The following is a 21,866-nucleotide window of genomic DNA, read 5'->3' as shown; positions in this document are numbered from 1 at the left end:
GCAGTTAACGTGCCATTACATTGCCAGTTACTGGGTTGCTTGTTAGCTCATTTGGTATACCTACCACCCCAGAAAGGCAGTAGGCAGGAAACCGAGACAAACCTTTTAAGTGAAGAAGCTTTCTTTCTGACATGATTGTACAGGTTTTCTTTGTAGGTATTGGCAGCAATCACATGAATGGTAACCCTTCACCTCTCGCACAAGTTAAACTTCTGAAGATCACTTTGCACTTTTAGATTCAGGTAGACATACTTCTTGTTATACACTGTAAGGTGTTAACACATTAATTGTAGGTTGGAAGTTGTAAAACGGCAATTTTTCTATCTGGCATTGAGTTCTAGTGTCTGGTGAAATGCGCCTGGGGTTCTGTTTTTCGAGCAAAGTGTTTGTTTGCAGACGAAGCAACGAAACCCAGCCACAAGTACCTGACCATGCTCTGGTGCCTGTCTGTGCGAGTGGTCAGCGGCTATCAGCCGTCACTGTACAGTTGCCAACGATCGCTACCAAGGCTTCCGGTGCCTCCTCTGCACGACACCATTGAGCGCCTGCTTGACTCCCTCAAAGCAGTCTGCACTCCAGAAGAGATGAAGGTCCTCGAAATGCAGGCGCAGGTAATTGATTGCTTCTGCTTGCCTACAAATAGCTGGATGCTGTTGCTGTATTTCTGTGTGCATAATCCACCTCTGCATGTGGCTCACACAGCAGAGGTGGATTCCTCCCCCCCCCCTTACCTTTGGATAAAGGGGGGAGGGAAGCATCTATAATTATTACAAATAACTGCTCACAATAACATTCAAATTTTTGCGGAACGCACCTTGGCAAAAGTGTCGGCATAAAGCAAAACTTGAGAAACAATCTTACTTTGTATATTCAGTTATTGCAGCTTTCACAGCTGCTTTATGCCATAGCTTGATGTGGTTTCCACATTGTGTTTCAAGCTTTTTGGTGCTGGTTGGGCGCGTGAAGATATAGTGTATGTGGAGGCTTCAACTGTGAAAAGGGGTAAAAAGCACATGCCAGCTGTTCCAGATGTAATCTCCTAAAAAAATAATGGCAGTAAATCACAAATTCTCCATGCTGTCATTTGAGCAAAAGCTGCAATTGAAAGTAGTTGACTTGTCTTCACCTGACCATGCTCTCTTTTCCTTTGGTAACTTAGCAGCTCTGTCTCATGTGTGCACCTTTGTGACTAGTCTTTTGTACTTGCTCTAATATATGTAGCTGATCTTTGATACATTGTGCTATTTTTTGTTGATTTAGAAGTTCGAGTCTACCTTGGGCCCAACACTGCAGCGGCTTCTTTATCTGCGTTCCTGGATCTCGAGCAACTATGTAACAGAGTGGTGGTAGGTGTCCCCACCTTAGTGACTGTCTGGAAATTGTTAATGGCATGGAAAGAAATACCTATGTTATGCCATTCCTCAACTGGGGAGCTACTTAATTTTGGAGCTGGTTTAAGCTTACTTTTTGAGTCAATGTTGAGTGATAATTGCTACTTTCACTTAAATATACGGTTAGTTAATAGTCACATGATGGCAAGGGTTAGGCATGGAAAATTTTTATTATTTGCAGCTAAAGTTTTCTTTTTCTGTGGGAAGCTTGGAGAACCAAAATATCATCAGTGGTTAATTTTCTGTCACTTTATGAATTTGTCTGCAACTGTCAAGTCATCTGTTCATGGCCACTTGAGTTGCTCTTGTAGTGGTTGGAAACAGAGAAGCACCACATGAGAGATACATATAAAACACCTTGGTGTATTGAAAACTACTCTGAATGTCCAACACCCCTCTCTATAGTGTCAGCCTGTTAGTGTTCATGTCCACATATGTGGGGATCTAGCAGCGAGTTTGACAATAAGCTGATGCCTTTCCTACAGCTTTTATATTCGATCATCTCTCAGATCTGATGAAAAATAGAAAAATTAGCTTGCTCGAGCAGATGCCAAGCTTAAATACATGTGTACCAGTATTATGAGACTTATACTTTAATTCCTTAACCTTTTAATTCCCAAGATGACCTAGGCACATCCACATGTTTTGTACACTGGCTACCCATGGACGAGTTGGGCTAGTCCAGGGTAAAAAGTGCTCATTTATCTTGGCAAAGACAATCTGAGCATGTCCAGATGTCTGGTACTGTGTTTTGGTTGCATATGTTTCTGCAAGAAGTTCGAAATTTTGGGAGAAGCACTTTTAAGGTTGGCACCAAGAAAAATGCTGTTGTCAGGTTCAGAGAAGCCTTCCTACATGACTTAAGTTCGATCCCACGTAGTAGTCGGTTGCATCACAACTTTGGTAGAACATGGAAGTTAGATATGTTCACTTTCTTTTTTACTTTATTGGTGCTGAGTAAGGCAACTTCAACCAATGCAATGAAGTCAGCTTTCTATAACGCTTATTTTTTTAATGTCTGTGTTCTTCAAATAAATATATAGTTCTTAATGTATTCATTTAGTGTGCCAATTCCATCAAGCATGTTTTTTAAAGTCAATATTTTGGGAACATTTCCTTTTCTCGAATTTGGACAGTAAAGGGCTAATGATTGCACTCTAGGAGTATGTATAAAATGCTTTTCATATAGACCTTGTGACAGTGGTAAATGAGATGTTGCATCTTCAATGAAGGCTTGTAAATGGGTGATAGCAGCTATTTCATTGGGAAAGCCATTCCCGTCTGCAGCTGTATGAGGAAAAAAAACAGCAACAGTAAAAGTGACATTGCAGGCACAAGTGCCAGCACCATTTAGAGAATGAGAAAACTAGTATATCCTCTAAAACAGTGATAAGCTTGCAATGTGACAGCAAGAGAAAAATGCCAGGAAACTGGAACTGCCTTTAATAATGATACTCATATAGTATACATATACGAGTGAGAGAGCCAGGTTTGTGTGGATTCCTGAGTGTTTATGATAAAGTTGATTTTGGAAAGGTTCCAAATGGCGAATGCATATTCAAGTTTTGGCTTAATGAGGGACTAGCAGCTAGGGGGAAGGGAAGTTCTGTAAATGACTCCTAAGTATCCTAGGGTTTTGTATAACAAATGCAGAAACCAGTCAAGAACATGAATGGCAGAGCTACTTGGGCACCTGAAAGAATTAACTGCTTCAATAGGTGTATTACCATTTACATAAGCGAGGAATAGGGGATATTGAGGATGTGAATAGGACTCAACTACACATTTCACAGTATCTAAAACCAATTAGCCAGCCATTAGATCAGGTTAGAATGTCATGCTGTTGTGCAGATAAGTCAAGTCATTAATGTTTGGGATTAATTTGTAAATTACAGAATCATTTGAAAGAGTGTGGATTTGGCAAGCCAGATTTATGATAGATTATAAATGGTTATTAAGAACAGACAAGGGCCCAGTATGGAACCTTGTTAGATGCCTGTCATTGAGGAGAAAGCATTATAAGCTTGATGATTATTATGCATGCACTGCAAGCAGTTAGCTAGAATTATTCACATTATATGATACCTGGGTGCAGGCCTAACCGAGGAAGCTTTATGTTGTAGGTGTTTATAATAATGGCCCATGTAATCTTGTCGCAGTTTTTTTATTTTTATTTTGTTTTATTTATACATACTGCAGCCCGTTAGGGCTATGGCAGGAGTGGGTGTACTTGCGAGAAAAACTGATTATAATATGCAGAAACAAGAACATAGAAATATAAAAATGTGAAGGAACTGTACATCAGCAATAGCATTTAAAAATTGAGAAATGGGTATTAAACGAACTTCGGCAGGTAACAAATTCCACTGTTCAATCATGTGGGGGAAAAAGCTGTATTTGGAAGTGTTAGTGCGTGGATGGAGTGGTCTAATATTAGAGGCATGATAACTTTCATTATACTGTACAAGTGAATCTTGTCATTTGCTTGCTTTCTCATACAGCATATGCAGGTTTGCTGATGTTACATGCCTTGTTTGCAGAGTAAGGACAGTTTATCAAGAGGCTATTAATTCGAGAGCTTGTTTTTCTTAGTTTGTTGCTTGCTATAAGGCTAAGCACTTATATTAGACAGCTGCTTTGTCTGTGTAATGAGGTCTGAATGGGATTGAAGTGTATGATAGTATTATTGCATGTGTGCCTATGTGCGTTTGCTTTCATTCTCGTGTTGGTGTTCATTGACTTTGCTACAAGAGCATGTTTTGTACGCCTCTAGTTGGGTGTGTTTTAACAGCTGTCTCCCGTTTGCAGGGAAAAGTACATCTACTTGAGCAACCGTATGTCCCTAGCCATTAACAGCAACTACTATTGCTTTGACCAGAGCTACTCTCATCCGTCACACATTCAGTCTTCAAGGTATGTAAAAGTAGAACATATTCCTACTATCTGTCAACCTGCTTCAGTCAACCAATCTCTCCATGCTTATGCTCCATGCTTATGCTCCATGCTTATGCATATAATTTCTGCCAGTTCTATGACATCTGCCTCCCTGTCTCACTGCTGTGTTTGAGTAAAAGGCAACCACGTGTACAGTGCTGAGGCCAGCCATATTGTGTTGTTCACTAGTGCATAAATTCAATTATATCTATTGTGCCCTGGCACATCTGCTATGGAGCAACCCTAAAGGTAATATTCTTGTGTTTTGAGATAGTAATATGCGAAAGAAAGCAGCATTCAGACCATAGTTTGAGATGCTTACTAAGGCATTAGCTTTTCTTAGCATGTTCCTCAATTTCATGTTGTCGTCATTGTCCGTAGACCTCCTCTCTCAGCTCTTGGACCACCTCCACTTTCCTTTTCATTGGTAGAACTGCACACGATGGAATCTGTGCTGTCGATGAGAGAGAGGAAATCTTGTCACATTACACAAAATTTGGCTCCCTGCAAGACCACCAGATCACATCACATTTGGCTGCTACAAAGAGAAAAGTGGCATGATATCATCATCATCATTATAATTATCATCATCATGGGCAGCTGAAGAAACCAATTGTGCCCGCAGTATCATGGAAGTTTTACCACTTCGGAGTCATGCCTTGCCTTTTCTTTTGTGAGTCAGTGGCAGCACTGGCCTTTGCCACTGTGTCGTGTTACACACTGTTAATGGTCATACGAATTTAAAGTGAAAAGCTTCACTACGCTAGTCAACACCGCGTTTCGCGCGAGCCGCCATGTGTCGGAGCACAAGTGACGTGACGCACGGTGCAGGTGGCCGCCGCCGACTCCGTCGCCTGACCTTTCGCCGCTGCCGCGCATGACGTCACGCGTGGCACAGGTGGCCACTGCCGTGCGCTATGCGTCATCATTTGACGTTTGCCGCAAGCGCTTGTTTATCGTGGTGGCCGACTATATAACCACTTGCCAGAGAATAGGCATGCGCATTCAATATGGAAGGAGAAGAGAGTGATACTACCGATACAGAAGTGCTACCACAGGAGTTGGCTCAAAAGGAACAAAGAAATGAAAGGCTGAAAGCTCAACGAGCGTCCGAGGCACCCGAACAACGAAAAGAATGTGTTGCTAAACTACGCAGCAAAGCAGAGTCTGAAACGCCAGAAGGACGACAGGCACGTCTCGCTAAACGGCGTGAAAAGAAAGCTGAACAGTGACCTTTCAGCCATGTCAGCTGAGAGTAGCCAAGATGGTGAAAGTTCAGGAATTTCTGAGCAGTTTAGAATGAAAAATGAAAAGGCCAGAGCCAAACAAGCTAGTGAAACACCCGAGCAATATCCATAGGCTAAATCATAAAGCATAACCATAAGCTAAACTGTAAGCATAACCAAAGGCTAAATCATAAAGCATAACCATAAGCTAAACCATAATCATCACCGAACGTTTTCGCTTCGAGATATCCAGGCTTAACTGTAGCTAAGCCCCAGCCAATTTTTTCAGTGACTTTTCAGTCTTCTCCTCATGCCTTCTATTCAGTCTTAACAAGTGCCTGCTACCTCTCTAAGTGCACCTTATGCCAATTTTTCATGAATGGCAACTTGAGAACTACATTAGTTCTTCAGCAGTCTAAAACTACAGTTGCTGATTGTGTTTGCTGTACCAGTGGCATTGTATAACTCTTGGTGAGATCGATCGATGGTAAATGCCTTTTCTGGACACATTATCAATGATGTACTACAGCACTCGGCAATCTAAGGCTTGTGAGCAGTGCCCTTTGGTGTATGTATTCACAATATACCAGGGACCGTTATTTCAAGACAACCTACTTTCGGTGTGTTTAATGAAGAAGGTTGCCGTGATCCATGCCTTTTGCTTTAGCACGGCTTCACAATTTGTCTAGTGCAGAGAAACTGTGCACTTCAGATTGTATTCATGCCATTCAGTGGATGTAGGCTGCTGGGTCGACATTTTTCTTCTGAGTGAGCATGGCATGTTTTCTAGTCCAGTGCATCTTGCACTTTTCGCATTCCAACAAAAGACAGCTGCTGCACGAAAATGGAAATGCAGCGTTTGTATGTGACAACACCACTGTACTCTTGGCTACAGGACAGCAGTGATCGTTTACAACTGCTTAGCCTTCAAGCGCCTCATTGACCGGGAAGAACTGCAGCCTCTGGTTCTTCGTGGCACAGTCCCAATCTGTATGTCCCAGTATGAAAGGCTCTTCTCAACGACAAGGTGAGACTCTTGTAATATACGTTTTGATACATAGCATTGCCACTGGTTTCAAAGAAGTAGGGGGGCGGATGGGGTTAGTGATGCTAAGGATGGGGGGAAATTTTATTCTACTATCTCGCTCAACAGCTGAACTATTTCCACAGCAGACAAGAAGCTATCCACACTTGATATTTCCAGGTAGTCTTCTATTTAAGAGCTGAATCTGGCCAGTGCTGCTTATCTTTAGTAGTTACCTCACCAATACTATTGTACTCATGTAACATGACCGAGGGCATGATGGTTGCGTAGGTACCATTAGTATTTCAGTAAAGCTTTGAAGTGCTTTCAGCACCAGGAATGTTGTTTTATTAACTCACTTTCGTGCATTAGATTGTGGTCAATCTTTCCATGCTCACAAAGTAACTGATCAAGGGAGTGCTTCCTAGGTTTATGAATTGAATGTATTCATGCTGACCATTTACTTTTTGCATTATTGTAAGATAAAAAGAAAACTCTTGGCCAGTGAAATTGCTTCAAAGCTAGAAATACTTGAGGGTGCACATACTTTGGTAGCCTTGTCTTTGTTCAAACAATAGAATCAGCCTTTCAAGCCCAAGCAAGACCTTTTTATCCTTATGCTCAATGGAAGCACTGATAGATGTTCATTCGTTGTGAGGGGGTGCTGTTTTGTGTGCCTGGGAGTAAGGTGTTGCTCACTTGGGTGCTCTCTGTATGTTCTGCTTTTGAATTTTTCTTAGAACAGAGAAGGGGAAGGAAATGTTTGCTGCATCAAGTGATGATGTTGAGTATTGTACTTCAGAGTGAAAGTGTGTCACTTAGAACATGTGTACATGCACTTCCTCTCACTTTTACAGCACATATGAGGGAGTTCACAAGGGTGGTAGAGAGCCTTTTATGAATGATTTGTGCCATCACTGCAGACTGTGGCAGTCTTGGCAGTGACCTTTCTGTTTTGTAACAAGAGCAGCCTGTGAATTTCAGTTTCGGCTCCCTTAAATGTTTCAAAGCAGCCTTAAGATAGTAGAGAGGGAATTAATAGCTCATTAGGAGCCGAGTTTGTGAAGCATGCAGCTTCGACTGTTTCTTTTATGCCCAGCAGCTTGAGCAGCGCATGTTTTTGGTACATGTGAAAAGTGTGTAAAAATAAGTTTAAGTGTGCAATGTTCTTCAGCGCATGCTGCAGCTGATTAGAAAGATATGTCTGGCTAGACTGTCACATTTGCCTAGTCGCTTATGTAGTTTCACTGCCATCTTTTCAGAGTACCTGGCATTGATATTGACGAAATTTGCCACTATAGTTCAACTGTATCAAAGGTGAGTTCAGATTGCCTTGTGCTAAATAATTTGGCCTTGTGAGGCACAGATGCATCTGCTTAATTATCAGCATTTAATTTATTAATCAATCAATACTTCGTGTTCATTTTCATGCAGCTCATCTTAATTAAAAGATAAAACCTATGATGTCTTGCATTGTACACTTGTTTGAATTGTGAAAATGAAACTGCAGAGTAGGTATTTAACGAAACAAATACGTACCTCTTGTGTCCTACAAATGGCACTTTCATGATGAACTATCGTATTTACTTGCATAATGACTGCACTCGCGTAATGATCGTGCCCCTGAATTTTGGCATCAAAATTCAATTTTTTTTTCCTTTTCCGTGTAATGATCGCACCCCGAACTTGCCACAGCGATATGTCGTGTGCCAAGTCTAGCTAATGATTGCGCTTGCCATCTGTTGAATGCTACGCGAATGAGTCTTGAAGACATACCAAGCGGTCTGCACGCACCGAACATTCCTAAGCAGATGCCCCATTTCATTCACTTCATCACTTTCCGCACTTCCATGAAAAAAAAAAAAAAGCTACAACGAAACTTGCCTTGGCTTTATTATTTGTAGGCTTTGTAATGGTTGTGGTCAACAACAACAACAACAAAAAAGGCGCCTTTCGATTTTCGTCTGCACTCGTGGGCATGCAACAAATCGTGAGTGGCAGCGATAGTAGCTATGTTTACACTGATCCGTTAGAAGTGTACCCTATTCATATGCCGACGCTTGTAACACAGCTAAGATAATCGCCCACCCATAGCGGAAACGTGCCCGCCATGGGTTTCTGTCACTGGCAGCTAAGCGCGCCCATCTCTGTTTCTGTCCCCTCAAAGTGGACATTCTTTCCGCAAGCTTGCCGTTATTAATGATATTATTCATTACTAATACGGAAGAAACTGTTTCAATGCGCGTAATATACTCGCAAGAAGAGAAAAAAATTGTGTTCAGCACGTTCAGCTTGCTCCGCCGGCCGCTATTTTTGGTTTGGTGTCCCGCACTGTTGCAGCAGCAGCCGCCTATTTGTTGACCTGTTGTACCCCGCAGCAAATGCGAGATGAAAAAAAAAAAGAATGTTTTCTTTTCGCAGGAAATTTAACCCGTGTTATGATCGCACTTCTGAATTTGCATCAATTTTTTTTACAAAAGAGTAGGATCATTATGTGAGTAAATATGGTAGCTTCATAACCATTAACATCAGTTAATGTGTGGGAAAATGAGAGTGAAAAAGCACAAATAATGCTGAGGGTAAGCTGAAAGTGAACAGGATTGACGCTGAGCACAAGAAAGCTGTTTCCAGCAAAAAATCGTTGTGAAGGCTTCAGGTACCTATTTCGTGAAATTGCTTGGCAAAAATTATATGGGGTTCAAGACATTGAAAAGGGTTAAGAATGACTTGGCAAGTATGTGGCTGTTTACTTGGTCCTCTAATATAAAAATGAGAGTAGCACAATGCATTTTCAAAATTGTTTATTCTTTCAGCATGTGATCCTGCAGCACAAAGGCTTTTTCTACAAGCTTGATGTGTATGACGCTGCCAACCAAATTCTCTTCCCAACAACCCTCGAGCATCAGATTGAGTGGATAATGGAAGATGCCAAGAAGCATGTTGGTATGTACTGGTGACACAGTCCGTTAGTAGTGTACGTTTCATTTGTCCGCGCAATGGGACAGCATTAGATTGACATTGACGCCTTTGACATTGGTCTCTCCTCACTTCGGGGTTTAGTCCGAGAACTTATCTTTTGAGCTCATTTGTTTGGGCAATGTGACAGCATAAGAGTGATGTTGATGCCTTTCTAGTAGGCATCTTAAGGTCTAGACCTAGAGCTTTAAGTAGTGATAACCCAACTAGATTTGTTTTTTTCTGTTCTGGCAAACTTTAGAGACATTATAATGTAGTAACTGAATGAAATAATAGCACCGTGTGTTGGGAGGTTATGGGTAAATGTAGTATCTGTAGGTGCCGTAAATGTGCTGTTTCTGGTCATCTTTCAAGATAGGGCAGCTTTTTATAGGCAATCGTGTGCATTGTTACACTGGGAATATGTAGTTGTTTTGAGGTGTTGTAAGATATTCACTGGCTGAGCAGTGCATGTATTGTTAGAAACCAAAGAGAGAAGGGGGAGTGAAAAGAGAGAAAAGCTAGTGTTCATTTAGCCAATGTTGCTGCCAACGTTGTTGATCTTACCAGTACTGTTGACAGCATTTGATATCGGCTGATGTTGTAAACTGTGTATTTCCTCCAAAGGGGCACTAAAGAGAAATGCTAAATCAGTTTAGACCAGTGTTTCTCAAACTGCAGTCATGACCCCCAAATGGGTCACAAGCCTTTTTCTGGCAGCCATGGAGGGTCCAACTACATATATGTATGCACATTCTGCTTGTTGGAACAAAGGTGAATTTTTTAGTCTAGTCTTCATGCTCACTCCTTGAATGGCAGTTTCTTGAAGAGTAATATAAGCATATATATATATGCACACACACATATTTATTCGAATCTAGGCTGATAGTTTCTTTGAAATAATCATATACCAAACTCTTGGGTCGGCTTAGATTCGAGGATTTTAAAAGACGCGACAGTTTGTAACTAAAAAGGATAAATATGGTGCATAGCTAGCGCCATCCATAAAAGTGAGTATCGCAGCTGCTTCTAGCCGTGCCAGTAGCCAACTGATGTACACGAGCGAAGTCGCCATTTTGAGCTGTGTGGTATCGGCATGCGGCGTGGCATTATCGTAAAGGCACTAAACAGATGATGCCATTATGGTGCCACTTTCAAACAAAAAGTTGTGCTAGCCACAGAGGCATCTTCAAACGCTCAAGCCGGGTGGGACACCGGCATCGATGAGAAAAACGTCCATCGTCGGAGGGGGCAACGGGAGCCTCTTTTTGCCTGTGCTGCAGCATGGAGATTCACAGCAATAAGGAAGATAAGGGCGCGATTACAGAGAGGAGCTGTTTACCGAGATCGCGTAGTGTTTTGACGCGTACGAGCCATGCCACACTGTCTGCGCATGCATGGGTGCATGGACGCGAGCTTGCACGCATCCGCAGTTGGACAAGGCTAGCAGCAACTACAATATAGAATGAGCTCGGCATGTCCATATTAAATAAATTCTGTTTTCATTTTGTGAACGCTGTCCTCACTTTCTTGCTCAGCTTATATTCGGGGTAAGTTTTTTAATTTTTTCTGGCTTCGAATATTCGGGGTCGGCTTGGAATCGGGGCCAGCCTAGATTCAGGTAAATACGGTGCACGCACGCATCCATATACGCAGTGAACTCTCATTAAGACGAACTCGGTTAAGCCGAAATCTCACATATAACGAAAACATGGGAACGTTTGTTTGGTTTTGCATAAACTCAATGTAGGAAAAATTCGTTTAAGACGAACATTCAGAGTGACCACCACCGCTACCGATCCTGAAGGCTAGGGTGCCTTGATGCGCATGCATTGAAGCACCCTACTGAATGCCTCTGGCACACATCGCCCATGGACAGAGGCGAAAACATTACGAGGAAAGAAAAAGAGACAGTGACGTTTCACTTCGTGAATGCGGGTGATGCGCAAGCGCATGGGTGCTGTAACGCATACGAAGCTATCGGCCCTCGATACGCCTAGACTGTCCGCATCGCAGATCCTATTCAAGACAGCTCACAAAGCTGTCTCGTGCAGCAGCCGCCAGAGTAGAATGCCCCTTTGTAAACGTTCGCCTACTAAATAAATTAACAAGCATGGCGTCAGTGCGCACAGGCAAACATGAACACATCACACATGATAGTGGACGCTTGCTGTCAAGATCCTGGCATGAAGAATCGCAGCAGTAGCGAGTGCAGTGACCTTCTCGCTGTCTATCACTTCAACGCAAACTGAGCGGCGAGAACACAGCGCAGGCAAAGCTATGAACCATCGGCTCACCAAGACTGTGCCCCCAAAGCAGATTGTGTTCAAGCTTAAGCCGAAGCGGCCGAAGTACAACACCCCCCCTCCCTCCCCTCCCCGGTGCCATGGCGCGACCGAAGACGGTGCAACAGAAGATGGTGCGCTCTCCCCCACCTTTCCTCTTTTGCGCATGTGAGATTGAGCCGCTATTGTCAGCTTACTGTCGCACTCTTTTACTCGCACACAGCATACTGCGCACGAGGATGATGTTATCACAAGATGGACCCCGTACGTCCGTATCGCTAACGAAACTTGTAGCAACTGCCAAAGAAGGTCAACTCGACATGCCTCTGCCTGCCTTCCTCCTTTGACACTTCGCCTCGTTTCTCCTTCCTCACTTTGCTTGATGTCACCTAGACTTTTCTCTAGGTTGCGTTGCTTTGCCACATGCTCCTGCATACTTTTGCTAGCTCGGAGACTGCACTGATAACCGGTGAGGTAGCAGTTGTCTGCTTTAACTCCCTAGTGAACTTTTTCGAGAAGCACAAAGGCACAGGATTTTTAAAGTTATTAGTTGAAATGACATCGTTTGTGGCTGCTCGCTGATTTGCACAGAAGTGCTAAACGTCCATCACAGACTTGATGAAACCAAGCAAAAGCACCACTTGAAAACAGTTTTCTATTAAGTTCAGCTGAATAAATGCTTTTTGCCATTTTCTCCCCTTTCTAAGTGTACTTCATTTGCCGTATTGAAGTAAGGTATTTGGATGATGGTGCATCGGTGCATGAATACCATCGGTGTCCAGGGACCAGCTGTTACCTATATTGCTGAAGCAAGAACAGACTTCTAAGGGGCTAGTTGGGGCAAGAAATAGAGTGTTACTAAATGCGCTTACACGCAAGAACCGAGTATAGCTCTTGAGGCCATCAGTGCCATTTAACCGACGTTTTAATGAGAAGATTTCATTAAACACGTTTGGTATAGCACTTCCGGAAAGTTTCTGCCCATTATGACAAAACATTTGGAATAGCTGAAATTAAATTAGGCCTTAACAAAGCATTCAATTTGCGCCAGATTACATCACATTTTCGATTGTGTGGATACACACACATTGTGTGTATCCTAATTTGAATTAGGCCACAAGGCCTAATTCAATTTCATGTGTGTGTGGCCTAATTCAATTTCATGTGTGTGTGTGTGTCACACGCGCTCGCTCACTCACTCATTCACTCACTCACTCACTCACTCACTCACTCACTCACTCACTCACTCACTCACTCACTCACTCACTCACTCACTCACTCACTCACTCACTCACTCACTCACTCACTCACTCTCTCTCTCTCTCTTCTGTAGCAAGAAGGGTGTGAGCCAGGATCACAGTTCGGAGCGCGCGCATTATTTGTTTGAGCCACACATAATTGGCCTAGGCCCCGGAGCAAGAAACAATTAGGAGTGGAAACTCTGCTGTTTGTGGCGACCAGAAAAGGTCACTATCCTGCGGAACCATTATCGTGCTGCCGGCCTGGAAAGAAATTACCACCGTTTCGGTTGCCAGCGCAACCGGTCGGGCGTGTTGCTCCCGTTAGGCCGCGCACGCCTGGCAAGGAAGAAGTGGCCGGAGAGCGCGCCAAAGCCGCCTGCGCGCGCTGCATTTTTTTTTCGCTGCGGCTTCTATGACGCGTGCTTGGCGTCGCCACTGCATACGGTCCCGTCGGCGCATGCAACAATTGTGACCTTATCTGGTCGCCCGCGCTCGCTTGTGCTGACGGGAGTTTCACGTCCTAAATGTCTTACTTCGTGGCCTAGGCTGCGTCGGCTGCGTCAGCTGTGTGTGCACAATTTGCTCCACACGCAATTTCACTCACTCACTCCTCGCTCACTCACTCACTCACTCACTCACTCACTCAACTCACTCAACTCACTCACTCACTCATTCAACTCACTCACTCACTCACTCACTCACTCACTCACTCACTCACTCACTCAACTCACTCACTCACTCTTCTGTACCAAGGAAGGTGTGAGCCAGGATCACAGTTCGGAGCGCGCATTTGTTTGAGCCACACGCAATTGGCCTTAGCCACGGAGCAAGAAACATTTAGGAGTGGAAACTCCGCTGTTTGCGGCGACCAGAAAAGGTCACAAGCCCGCGGAACCATTATCGTGTTGGCGGCCTGGAAAGAAATTACCACTGTTTCGGTTGCCAGGGCAACCGATCGGGCGTGTTGCTCCCGTTAGGCTGCACGCGCCTGGCAAGGAAGAAGTGGCCGGAGAGCGCGCCGGAGCCGCCTGTGCGCGCTGCATTTTTTTTTTCGCTGCGGCTTCTATAACGCGCCGCATGGCGTCGCCACTGTATACGGTCCCATCAGTGCATGCAACAATTGTGACCTTATTTGGTCGCCTGCGCTCGCTCGTGCTGACGGGAGTTTCACCTCCTAAATGTCTTACTCCGTGGCCTAGGCTGCGTCGACTGCGTCAGCTGTGTGCGCGCGGTCGATTGCTCTACACGCAATTAGCCTAGGCCGTGCCAATTCATCAGCTGCGCTAAGTCAGCGCTGCCTAGGCCAATCACGCATGACGCAACTGAATGTGCACTCCGTACAATGATCCCCAATTGCGCCCCAACCATGGTGCAATATATACTTAATTGAAGCTTCACACAAAGTATGTATTTGACTGAAAGTGCTGCAGCAGTGTAGCCTGCTCCTTATTGGCAGCTGTGTGCTTAAACACGGAGTCCTCAATGTAATCTAAACGATCCACAAGTGATAGGCCGGTGCCCTCTGTTGTGCTGCAGCAGAGGCGTAGAAGGGCCAAAGCACCTACAGCCCCAGTTGAAGTCGGGAGCGGGGTAACATCAGTGCTTGTGAGGTGGACCTCAGCAGCATCTTCGTTTGGCTGCTACTTCTGCTGTGATCTTCATGTCTGTCAATCAAAGCATTTTGAAACACTTTCAATGACAAAGTATTAAGTGGCCTCTGCCAAGGCATTTATGAGTGAGCCCAGTGAGTGCACGCTGTAGCGCGTCTTTGTGGATGCAAACCGCCAGTCCTCGCAAGGCGCGGCAGGCGCAGAGCGTAGCGCCGAGGAGTCGGTGAGACAAATGCAATGCGTTGTTGACGTTGTCAAATTAGCCAAGCCGCCGTGTGTGTATGCCGCTGCGTTCGAATGGTGCAGCTATACTGCGCAGCAGTCAGGAACGCCCATTGCGCCACCAGTATCTTTGAGGGTGTTGCGAAAGCTCACCGCCTGTCAACAGAGCACACGTGGTTTGGAGTGGCGGAGTTTGATATATCCGTTTTACGTCTGACCCCGTTCGAAAGAAAAAATTAAAAATGCATGTGATTTTCCAGGTGCTATAGATAGTGTCCAATATACGCAATAATTCAATATATCCGTGTTGAATATATCAAGGTTTGACTGTATATATATATTATCACATAGTAATGATGGTGAAGAAAGCAGCAAAACTGGGAATGATGAAAGCACCATTTTACTGGGTGAACTTGTGCGCTCAAGAACAGGCTACACTCAAAGAACGGTGACAGCGGCGAAAACAGCCGGCGATCGTCGAAATCTGATCTGCCGGTCAAGCGTGTCAGCTTTTATACATGAGCCATTGAAGGTTCCAGAGTAATCGCTGGTGTATGTGTGTCTACCAGCAAGTTCTACACCATTCGTGTCACACATGCAATCAGATTCAGCTAAATAAATGCTTTTTTTCATTTTGCCCCTATTCTAAGTCTACTTCATTTACTGTTTTGAAGTGAGGTATTTGGATGCACCCGGTCATTTGCCAATTATTCTTCTGGTAAGACGAACAAATTTTCATGATCCCTTCAAGTTCTCTTTCAAGACACTCGTCTTGAAAGACCAGGCCATGTGGAAGTTGGTGTGGGCATTTGGCAAGCAACATGGTGTGCAAACATGCAAATTTTCAGTGCTGCGTGATGCCATGGGAGGATAGGGTGCACTTGGCTAGTGTGGTGGGTTTACCACAGCATAGGGACTCGAAGCCGAGGAAACCCAATGTACTTTAACTGTAGCCAATGCACTTGCCTGGAATTCCCTTGTACGTTAGCCTGAGAAGTCTCGTCCTGCTTTTGAATCACTCCAACATCCTTGCTGGTCCTGGGGCTGTTGTCATTAGGGCAGAATTAATTGAGATTCGAGTGTGTGAAGCTGTGCTTTCACTTCTTGACTAATCTCTGATGCCTTGTTAAACTAGCATGCTTGTAGGGGAAATGATGATGTGACAGGAGTTGTGTGGTTCTGCTTTTGGTTTTCCACAGCCAGTGAAGCTGAGGCATCTCTTGCTGCACTCACAACACTAGACAGGGCAACATGGGCAAAGATTCGGCAGAAGCACTTCTCTCGTGGCATCAACAGAGAGAGCCTGAGTGCCATTGAGAAGGCTACCTTTTTTGTAAGTATTGCCTGCATTATTAAGTAGTTAGCTTGAGAAGAATAAGAGAAGCTAAAGAGATTGGCTTCTTTTTTTTTGTCAGTTACGATCGCGTGAAACCAGCAAACAAGGCAGGAAAGGTATAAGAGAAAATAACTGTTTTTTTATAATTGAAATGTAAAAATAATAAGTAGAGGAGACATCCGTGGTTGAAAGGAGGCTCCACATTTGCCACCAGAGCCAGATCTAGTACACACACACATACGCAAGAAGCTTTGATGGTAGGATGGGAACTAAATGGCAGAGCATCACACTCACTATGCAGAAGATGTGGGTTTGGCTCTGAACTGCAGCAAGTTGTCTTTTCATTCCCATTCATTTCTCTTTTCTATATCATTTCTACATTTTAACAAAATAAGAGTGGTTACAGTAAAAACCTGAATATAATACAATAATTATTTTTAGGGCTACAAAAAGAAGAAACAAGTTTTAATTGCATATAAATGGATACCAAGAACACTTATAGTGCTTCGATAATAGTATTTCATCAATAAACCCTTCCTGCCTGCTCATTCACTCTCACTTTCCTTGAACAATGCTTGCCAGATGTGTCCACCTAGAGGCTCTTATCTGTGCTACCCAGAGCATTTAATATTCTGCACCGCAACTAGTGCAGTGGCCTAATAAGAAGTGAGTGCGGCTCATAAGGCAGGCAATTCATTGATTACTGGCCTAGTCTTTACTTACCTTAAGCGCTCTTTGCAATGCTGTTTTACTATAAATTTTACCTTGCAATAACGAACTCGGCGGGGAATAACTTTCGTGAGAATTTCATTGTTTCAAAATGAGACAGCACAGATAGGTAATGCTTTGCAGAACGAAACATTACTGTCAAAATTATGTTGGCCTACCTTGACAATTTTTGCTCGAGCGTATAGAACCACATTGCTGACAGTACAAAGTGTGCCGCATGCGTAGATCAGCAGTGGCAGCACTGCTGTGGAGCTTTATTCTCAATCAATTTCTTTTGGAAATACGATCATTTTTGCGAGATATTGCACAACTCGGCACTGGATGCAGAACAACAGTGCTCCACGCAAGCAGCCCTAACTCTCCGGTGCACGCTGTTGCTCGTAGAATCCAAAGTGTCCGGTGCCAAGTGCGAAAGTGATGGTGTCTTGTATATGCGAAAAGAATCGATGGAGATTACAGCCCCTTCACGCAATTCCATGTCCGATGCCGATTCCGCTCGTGATACCTGTCGAGTGGCACCGAAACCAGCGTTTTTGAAGCAAGGGATATGTATTCCTGGACTTATCACGGCCCTATGCGTGGCACTCGATGCTACGGCCGCCATCTAAAGCGCCATAAGCAATTCCACATCATTAGGACGTGGATTTCCTTTTTTTTTGCTGCATTTTGCTTACCGAGGCGCACATTAAGCGCTGCACTAGATGTGCAAAAACGGTTGCCACATGCCGGTAGCAACAGGCGTGCTGCTTCGAACGGATAATCATGAAACAAGATAGTGGCCATGACGTGTTTCCGGCACATGCGATTGCTCGCGGCACTTTGTTGTTTTTGTAAACAAAAATGGCGGCACCCATGCAAGCGTAATGCAGTGGTATTTTATGCAATTTTAGTGCAAAGAAATCGCATTTGAGCACATTTTGGCGCCAGCTAGCCTTGCGCTAGTAGGTAATATGTGGGGTCACATTCTGGTGAACTGCATTGATGCGGGATTATAGCACAGCGACATTTTGTTGTTTAGAGGTACGAAATGCATTGAATCCTATGGGCATTTGCTGGGGATACAAAAATATTTCACTGTCCCGATAATTTCGTTGTCGCAGGGTTTCATTATCGCGGGTTTTGACTGTATGCACACTGCATACCGGAAGTACTGGAAATGGGCTCGATATAGCTTGCCTGCAAACAATAGAATGAATATGCGAGCAGCTGCTGGCAGGGATTGACGCTGATGACATGTCATCATGCACATAGCATTGTTATGCTTGCAACATAGCTTGTGTATATAATCCCCATCTCCATATTATTTAGCTGCAGTAGCTCGACCCTCACTGCAAGATGCAGCGAGCATTGCCATACTATGCATCAGTAGGCTGACAAGTCTTCTTTGGCAAATTATGGCATTCAAACACTCCTTTAACGTCTTCTCACACTCGACAAGCACAGATAGACCAAAGCCTATTCCATGTGGTTAAGAACACGTTAGGGCAAATGTTAAGAATGCACCTTTCTTTTGTGTTGCCTAAGAGGTATACCATTTTCTTTTTTCTTTCACCATTCCAAGTAGTAAAATCTTTTTCTTACCTTGTGTTCTTTTTATCCCCCGAAGCTCATAAAATAACTATATTGCATTGCTTGCTACCTGGTTTAATTGGGAGGTGAAACCAGTCAAGCTGCCATAATGCAGCCTTTATCTTGGCTTCCACACTATTTACCCCAATGTACTTATGTGGTAAATATATTTCTTATGCCTTATAATCTTTCCCGTGTGCCCCATGGAAGTTAAGTTGATGCTGCTGTCCATGCTGTGTCCAGGTGAGCATGAGTGACCTGGAACCAAGGGGCCTGACTGATAGGGGGAAGCTACTGATCCACGGAGATGGCAGGAGCATCTGGTTTGACAAGTCGCTCAACGTCCAGGTGTTCAAGGATTGCACGTCCGGCATGAACTGTGAGCACAGCATGGCTGATGCACCCGCCATGGCCCACATGTGGGAGTCCACCATTACAAGGGAGTGAGTAACGTCTCTGACATCAAGAGAAGTGTTCAAATGTGGGCAAATTTAGCGGTTTATACTACATACAGCTCCAAAGTACACCAGTTTAGAGCAATACAGAGTAAACAGACGGTTAAGCCAGAATAAAGCATAAGAGAAATTGAAACATAGAGATATAAGGAAAATAGAAATGAAAGTGGACGGAAAGCAATTTGTCACATGTGAAAGTCGTGCCTATATCTTCTGCACTATACGTGCAGTGCTGTACCATTAAGCTACTGTGGCGGCTGTCCTCCCGTCTCCTTTATTTCTTGGGTATTTGAGTACTTATAGAATATCAGCTTAATGAGTGGTAGCTAGGTTAAAAGGATGTTTGACATCTGCCACCATGGCGTTGGGTTACGCTGGCTGACACTCCCACGGCTAACCTTGTATCCTTACACAAATATCCAAGAAAAAAAGGATAAGAGGACATTCAGCCTTTTGCTACCTGCATAAGCATTGTGCCTGCATACACCGGCGTTTACGTTGAGTGGATGTGTGAAAACTGTTAGGATACGCTGGTCTGAGCAGAACAGACTCGACATGCTCAGCTAAAGCTCTCTTATACTCCGCATCCATGTTCACTGCAGCATTAAAGAGTTTTAGCATGTCTGGTATTCTGGTATACACAGAAATTGGGTGGACTGGCGTGTGAGGGGAGGCGTAAATGTGAGGTGATGATCATGATCATGATGTCTTTTGGCATCCCCTTTGAAAAGGAGCGTGGACAAAACAGGGTAGTGGGATGGAGTGACAGTGATTAGCAGAACAATGTGGGAATTGCTGTGTATCACTGCAGTGGCAGAAATTGGAGCATAGAGGTGATGGTGAGGAGGAAGGAAAAGCTTTGAAGGCACTGCAGGGTCCACATTTGATGGCTGATAGCTCTGCTCACATGAGGTGCATTCAAATGCTTTTATATTGGATAAGATTTTTGAGATCATGCTGTTATAATGCCAGACATATTCCACACATTTCCTAAATGGTGTTGCGGGGCTCCTTAAAATCAAGATTGATGGTGTGCCTAATGTACACAATAGGGGTGTGCGAATATTCAAAACTTTCGAAGAACGAATTGAATAATCACTATATTCGTCAATGCAAATATTTTTCAAATACTTTTCAAATGTTTTAAAACGTCAACTGCGCCCGATTAAACATAAAATTGGAGCAAAAATACAGTAAATTTTTACCCCCAGGCCCACAATATAGGCTTAAATAAGCATGAGAACTGGCATAGTGGGGCAGGCTATGTTGCTTAGGTAGCCATACTTTACAGTCTAAGCGATCATTCATGCTCTCTGAGGAGTCCTGTACATGCATGCAACTTGTTTGCTCCTAATGCTCCATTTGCGTTTTTAATAAACAAGGCTTCATAACATACCATGTAATGACAGAAACTTGCTAACTTTCAGAATACTAGGATGTAAACATTGTTCTATATTAGTTGTGATAATGGCTGTTCATTATTTGAAAACTATTCGAAATCTATTCAATATTCAATTCGCTCCTGGCATTATTTGATTTGTGTTCGATTTGGTCTCAAAAATCACTACTTGCACACCCCTGATAGGTGAGCTAGCATGTGTAGCGGGACTTGTCGCTTTCAGTGTGCATGCTGAGCATGTTTAGTGTTCGCAGAGCAGCAAACAGAGTTTTTATTTGGTGTCATATTTGGTTATTATTTGAACAGAGTTATGCCAACGGAGTTATCAGCTCCTAGCACTCTTCCTATCTCTATCACACTTCCATCCCTTCTCCTCCTTCCCCGCACTGCTGACCGTTGTTTATCTCTATCACACTTCCATCCCTTCTCCTCCTTCCCCGCACTGCTGTTTTTATCTCTATCACACTTCCATCCCTTCTCCTCCTTCCCTGCACTGCTGACCGTTGTTCAGGCGCCAGCCATGCTATACATTTACAGTGCAGCAAGCAGGCTTTCCTTTTCTCTTTCAACCGATCTTTCTCTCACTCTCTCTCTCTTCTGCCGTCCCTGAAGTTCTGAACAGTTGCGCGGATCTGTATTGTGCCAATGCCACTGTCTATGTTCCTGTCCAGGGTTCTTGAGAAGCTGTATGATGAATCTGGCCGGTGCATGCCACCAGGCAAGAAGTGCAAACAGTATGCCATCCTGCGGCCCCAGCGTCTCGTGTGGAACATTTCACCTGACCTGGAGAAAGACATCACTGAGGCACTGGCCAAAGCAAGGAAGGTATGACAGCAGCATTCTTTTTCTCTTTGTTACTAGGAAGGAGCATGCATTCGTGTGTGGTTGGACTTGCTATACAATTGACTTACATTGCTTTAAATTTCTTGGAACTAGAGATTGTAGTTTAACTTACCAGAAACTTGAACTCCAGGCAGTGGGGGAGCTTTCTGCTCACAATGCTCTGTGTTTGCCATCATTAAGGGACACTCAAGAGGAATGCCACTAAAGTATAATGTGGCTAAAGCGTGGTCCCAGCAAAGGGCTCGTAGACACCTATGTTTTAAGTTCCCCTTTGATATGTTGTCGTGCCTGCAACAACCCCGCATGATACATTGTCACTTTGGCATATAACTATATAAGAAAATATCAAGTGTACCATATGTAACTTAATAGAAAACAAAACTTCAATTGCGCTTAACACGCTAGCTGCGCCCTTCTGACCAGCAGTAGCGTGTGCTTTTCACTTTTCACGCGCCACGGCCATGGCCGTGTCGTCTTGGTGAAAATTTTAGGCAGCTCACAGCACTGTCCAATATTTAGACTGTGTGCACGACTGTGTGCCAATTTGGCCACACAATCTTGGAAAAATGGTGATATTGTAATTTTAATACGTGGCTAGCACGGCATCGGGCCACATCACTGGCACATCCTCAAAACCGAAACTAGCA

The 21,866-nt window shown here is 43.9% G+C and overlaps 1 protein-coding gene across 3 annotated transcripts in view; it reads left to right on the top strand.

Moving 5' to 3' along the window:
- The window catches only part of LOC142582729 (carnitine O-palmitoyltransferase 1, liver isoform-like), a 137,736-nt gene that overhangs the window by 98,613 nt on the left and 17,257 nt on the right, over nt 1-21,866 (top strand). For 2 of the 3 annotated variants that reach the window (XM_075692719.1, XM_075692720.1), the window contains 9 exons: nt 397-611; nt 1,261-1,346; nt 4,200-4,304; nt 6,447-6,578; nt 7,838-7,892; nt 9,389-9,518; nt 16,088-16,221; nt 18,766-18,965; nt 21,048-21,201. In XM_075692719.1, coding sequence (XP_075548834.1) covers nt 397-611; nt 1,261-1,346; nt 4,200-4,304; nt 6,447-6,578; nt 7,838-7,892; nt 9,389-9,518; nt 16,088-16,221; nt 18,766-18,965; nt 21,048-21,201 — 1,211 coding nt within the window. The remainder of the gene's footprint in view (nt 1-396; nt 612-1,260; nt 1,347-4,199; nt 4,305-6,446; nt 6,579-7,837; nt 7,893-9,388; nt 9,519-16,087; nt 16,222-18,765; nt 18,966-21,047; nt 21,202-21,866) is intronic. The other variant, XM_075692721.1, reaches the window with a different exon arrangement.

This window comes from Dermacentor variabilis, chromosome 5, assembly GCF_050947875.1.
Source record: "Dermacentor variabilis isolate Ectoservices chromosome 5, ASM5094787v1, whole genome shotgun sequence".
NCBI lineage: Eukaryota > Metazoa > Arthropoda > Arachnida > Ixodida > Ixodidae > Dermacentor > Dermacentor variabilis.
The sequence above is the reverse complement of the archived record's forward strand: the minus strand, read 5'-3'. Positions and strand labels throughout refer to the sequence as shown.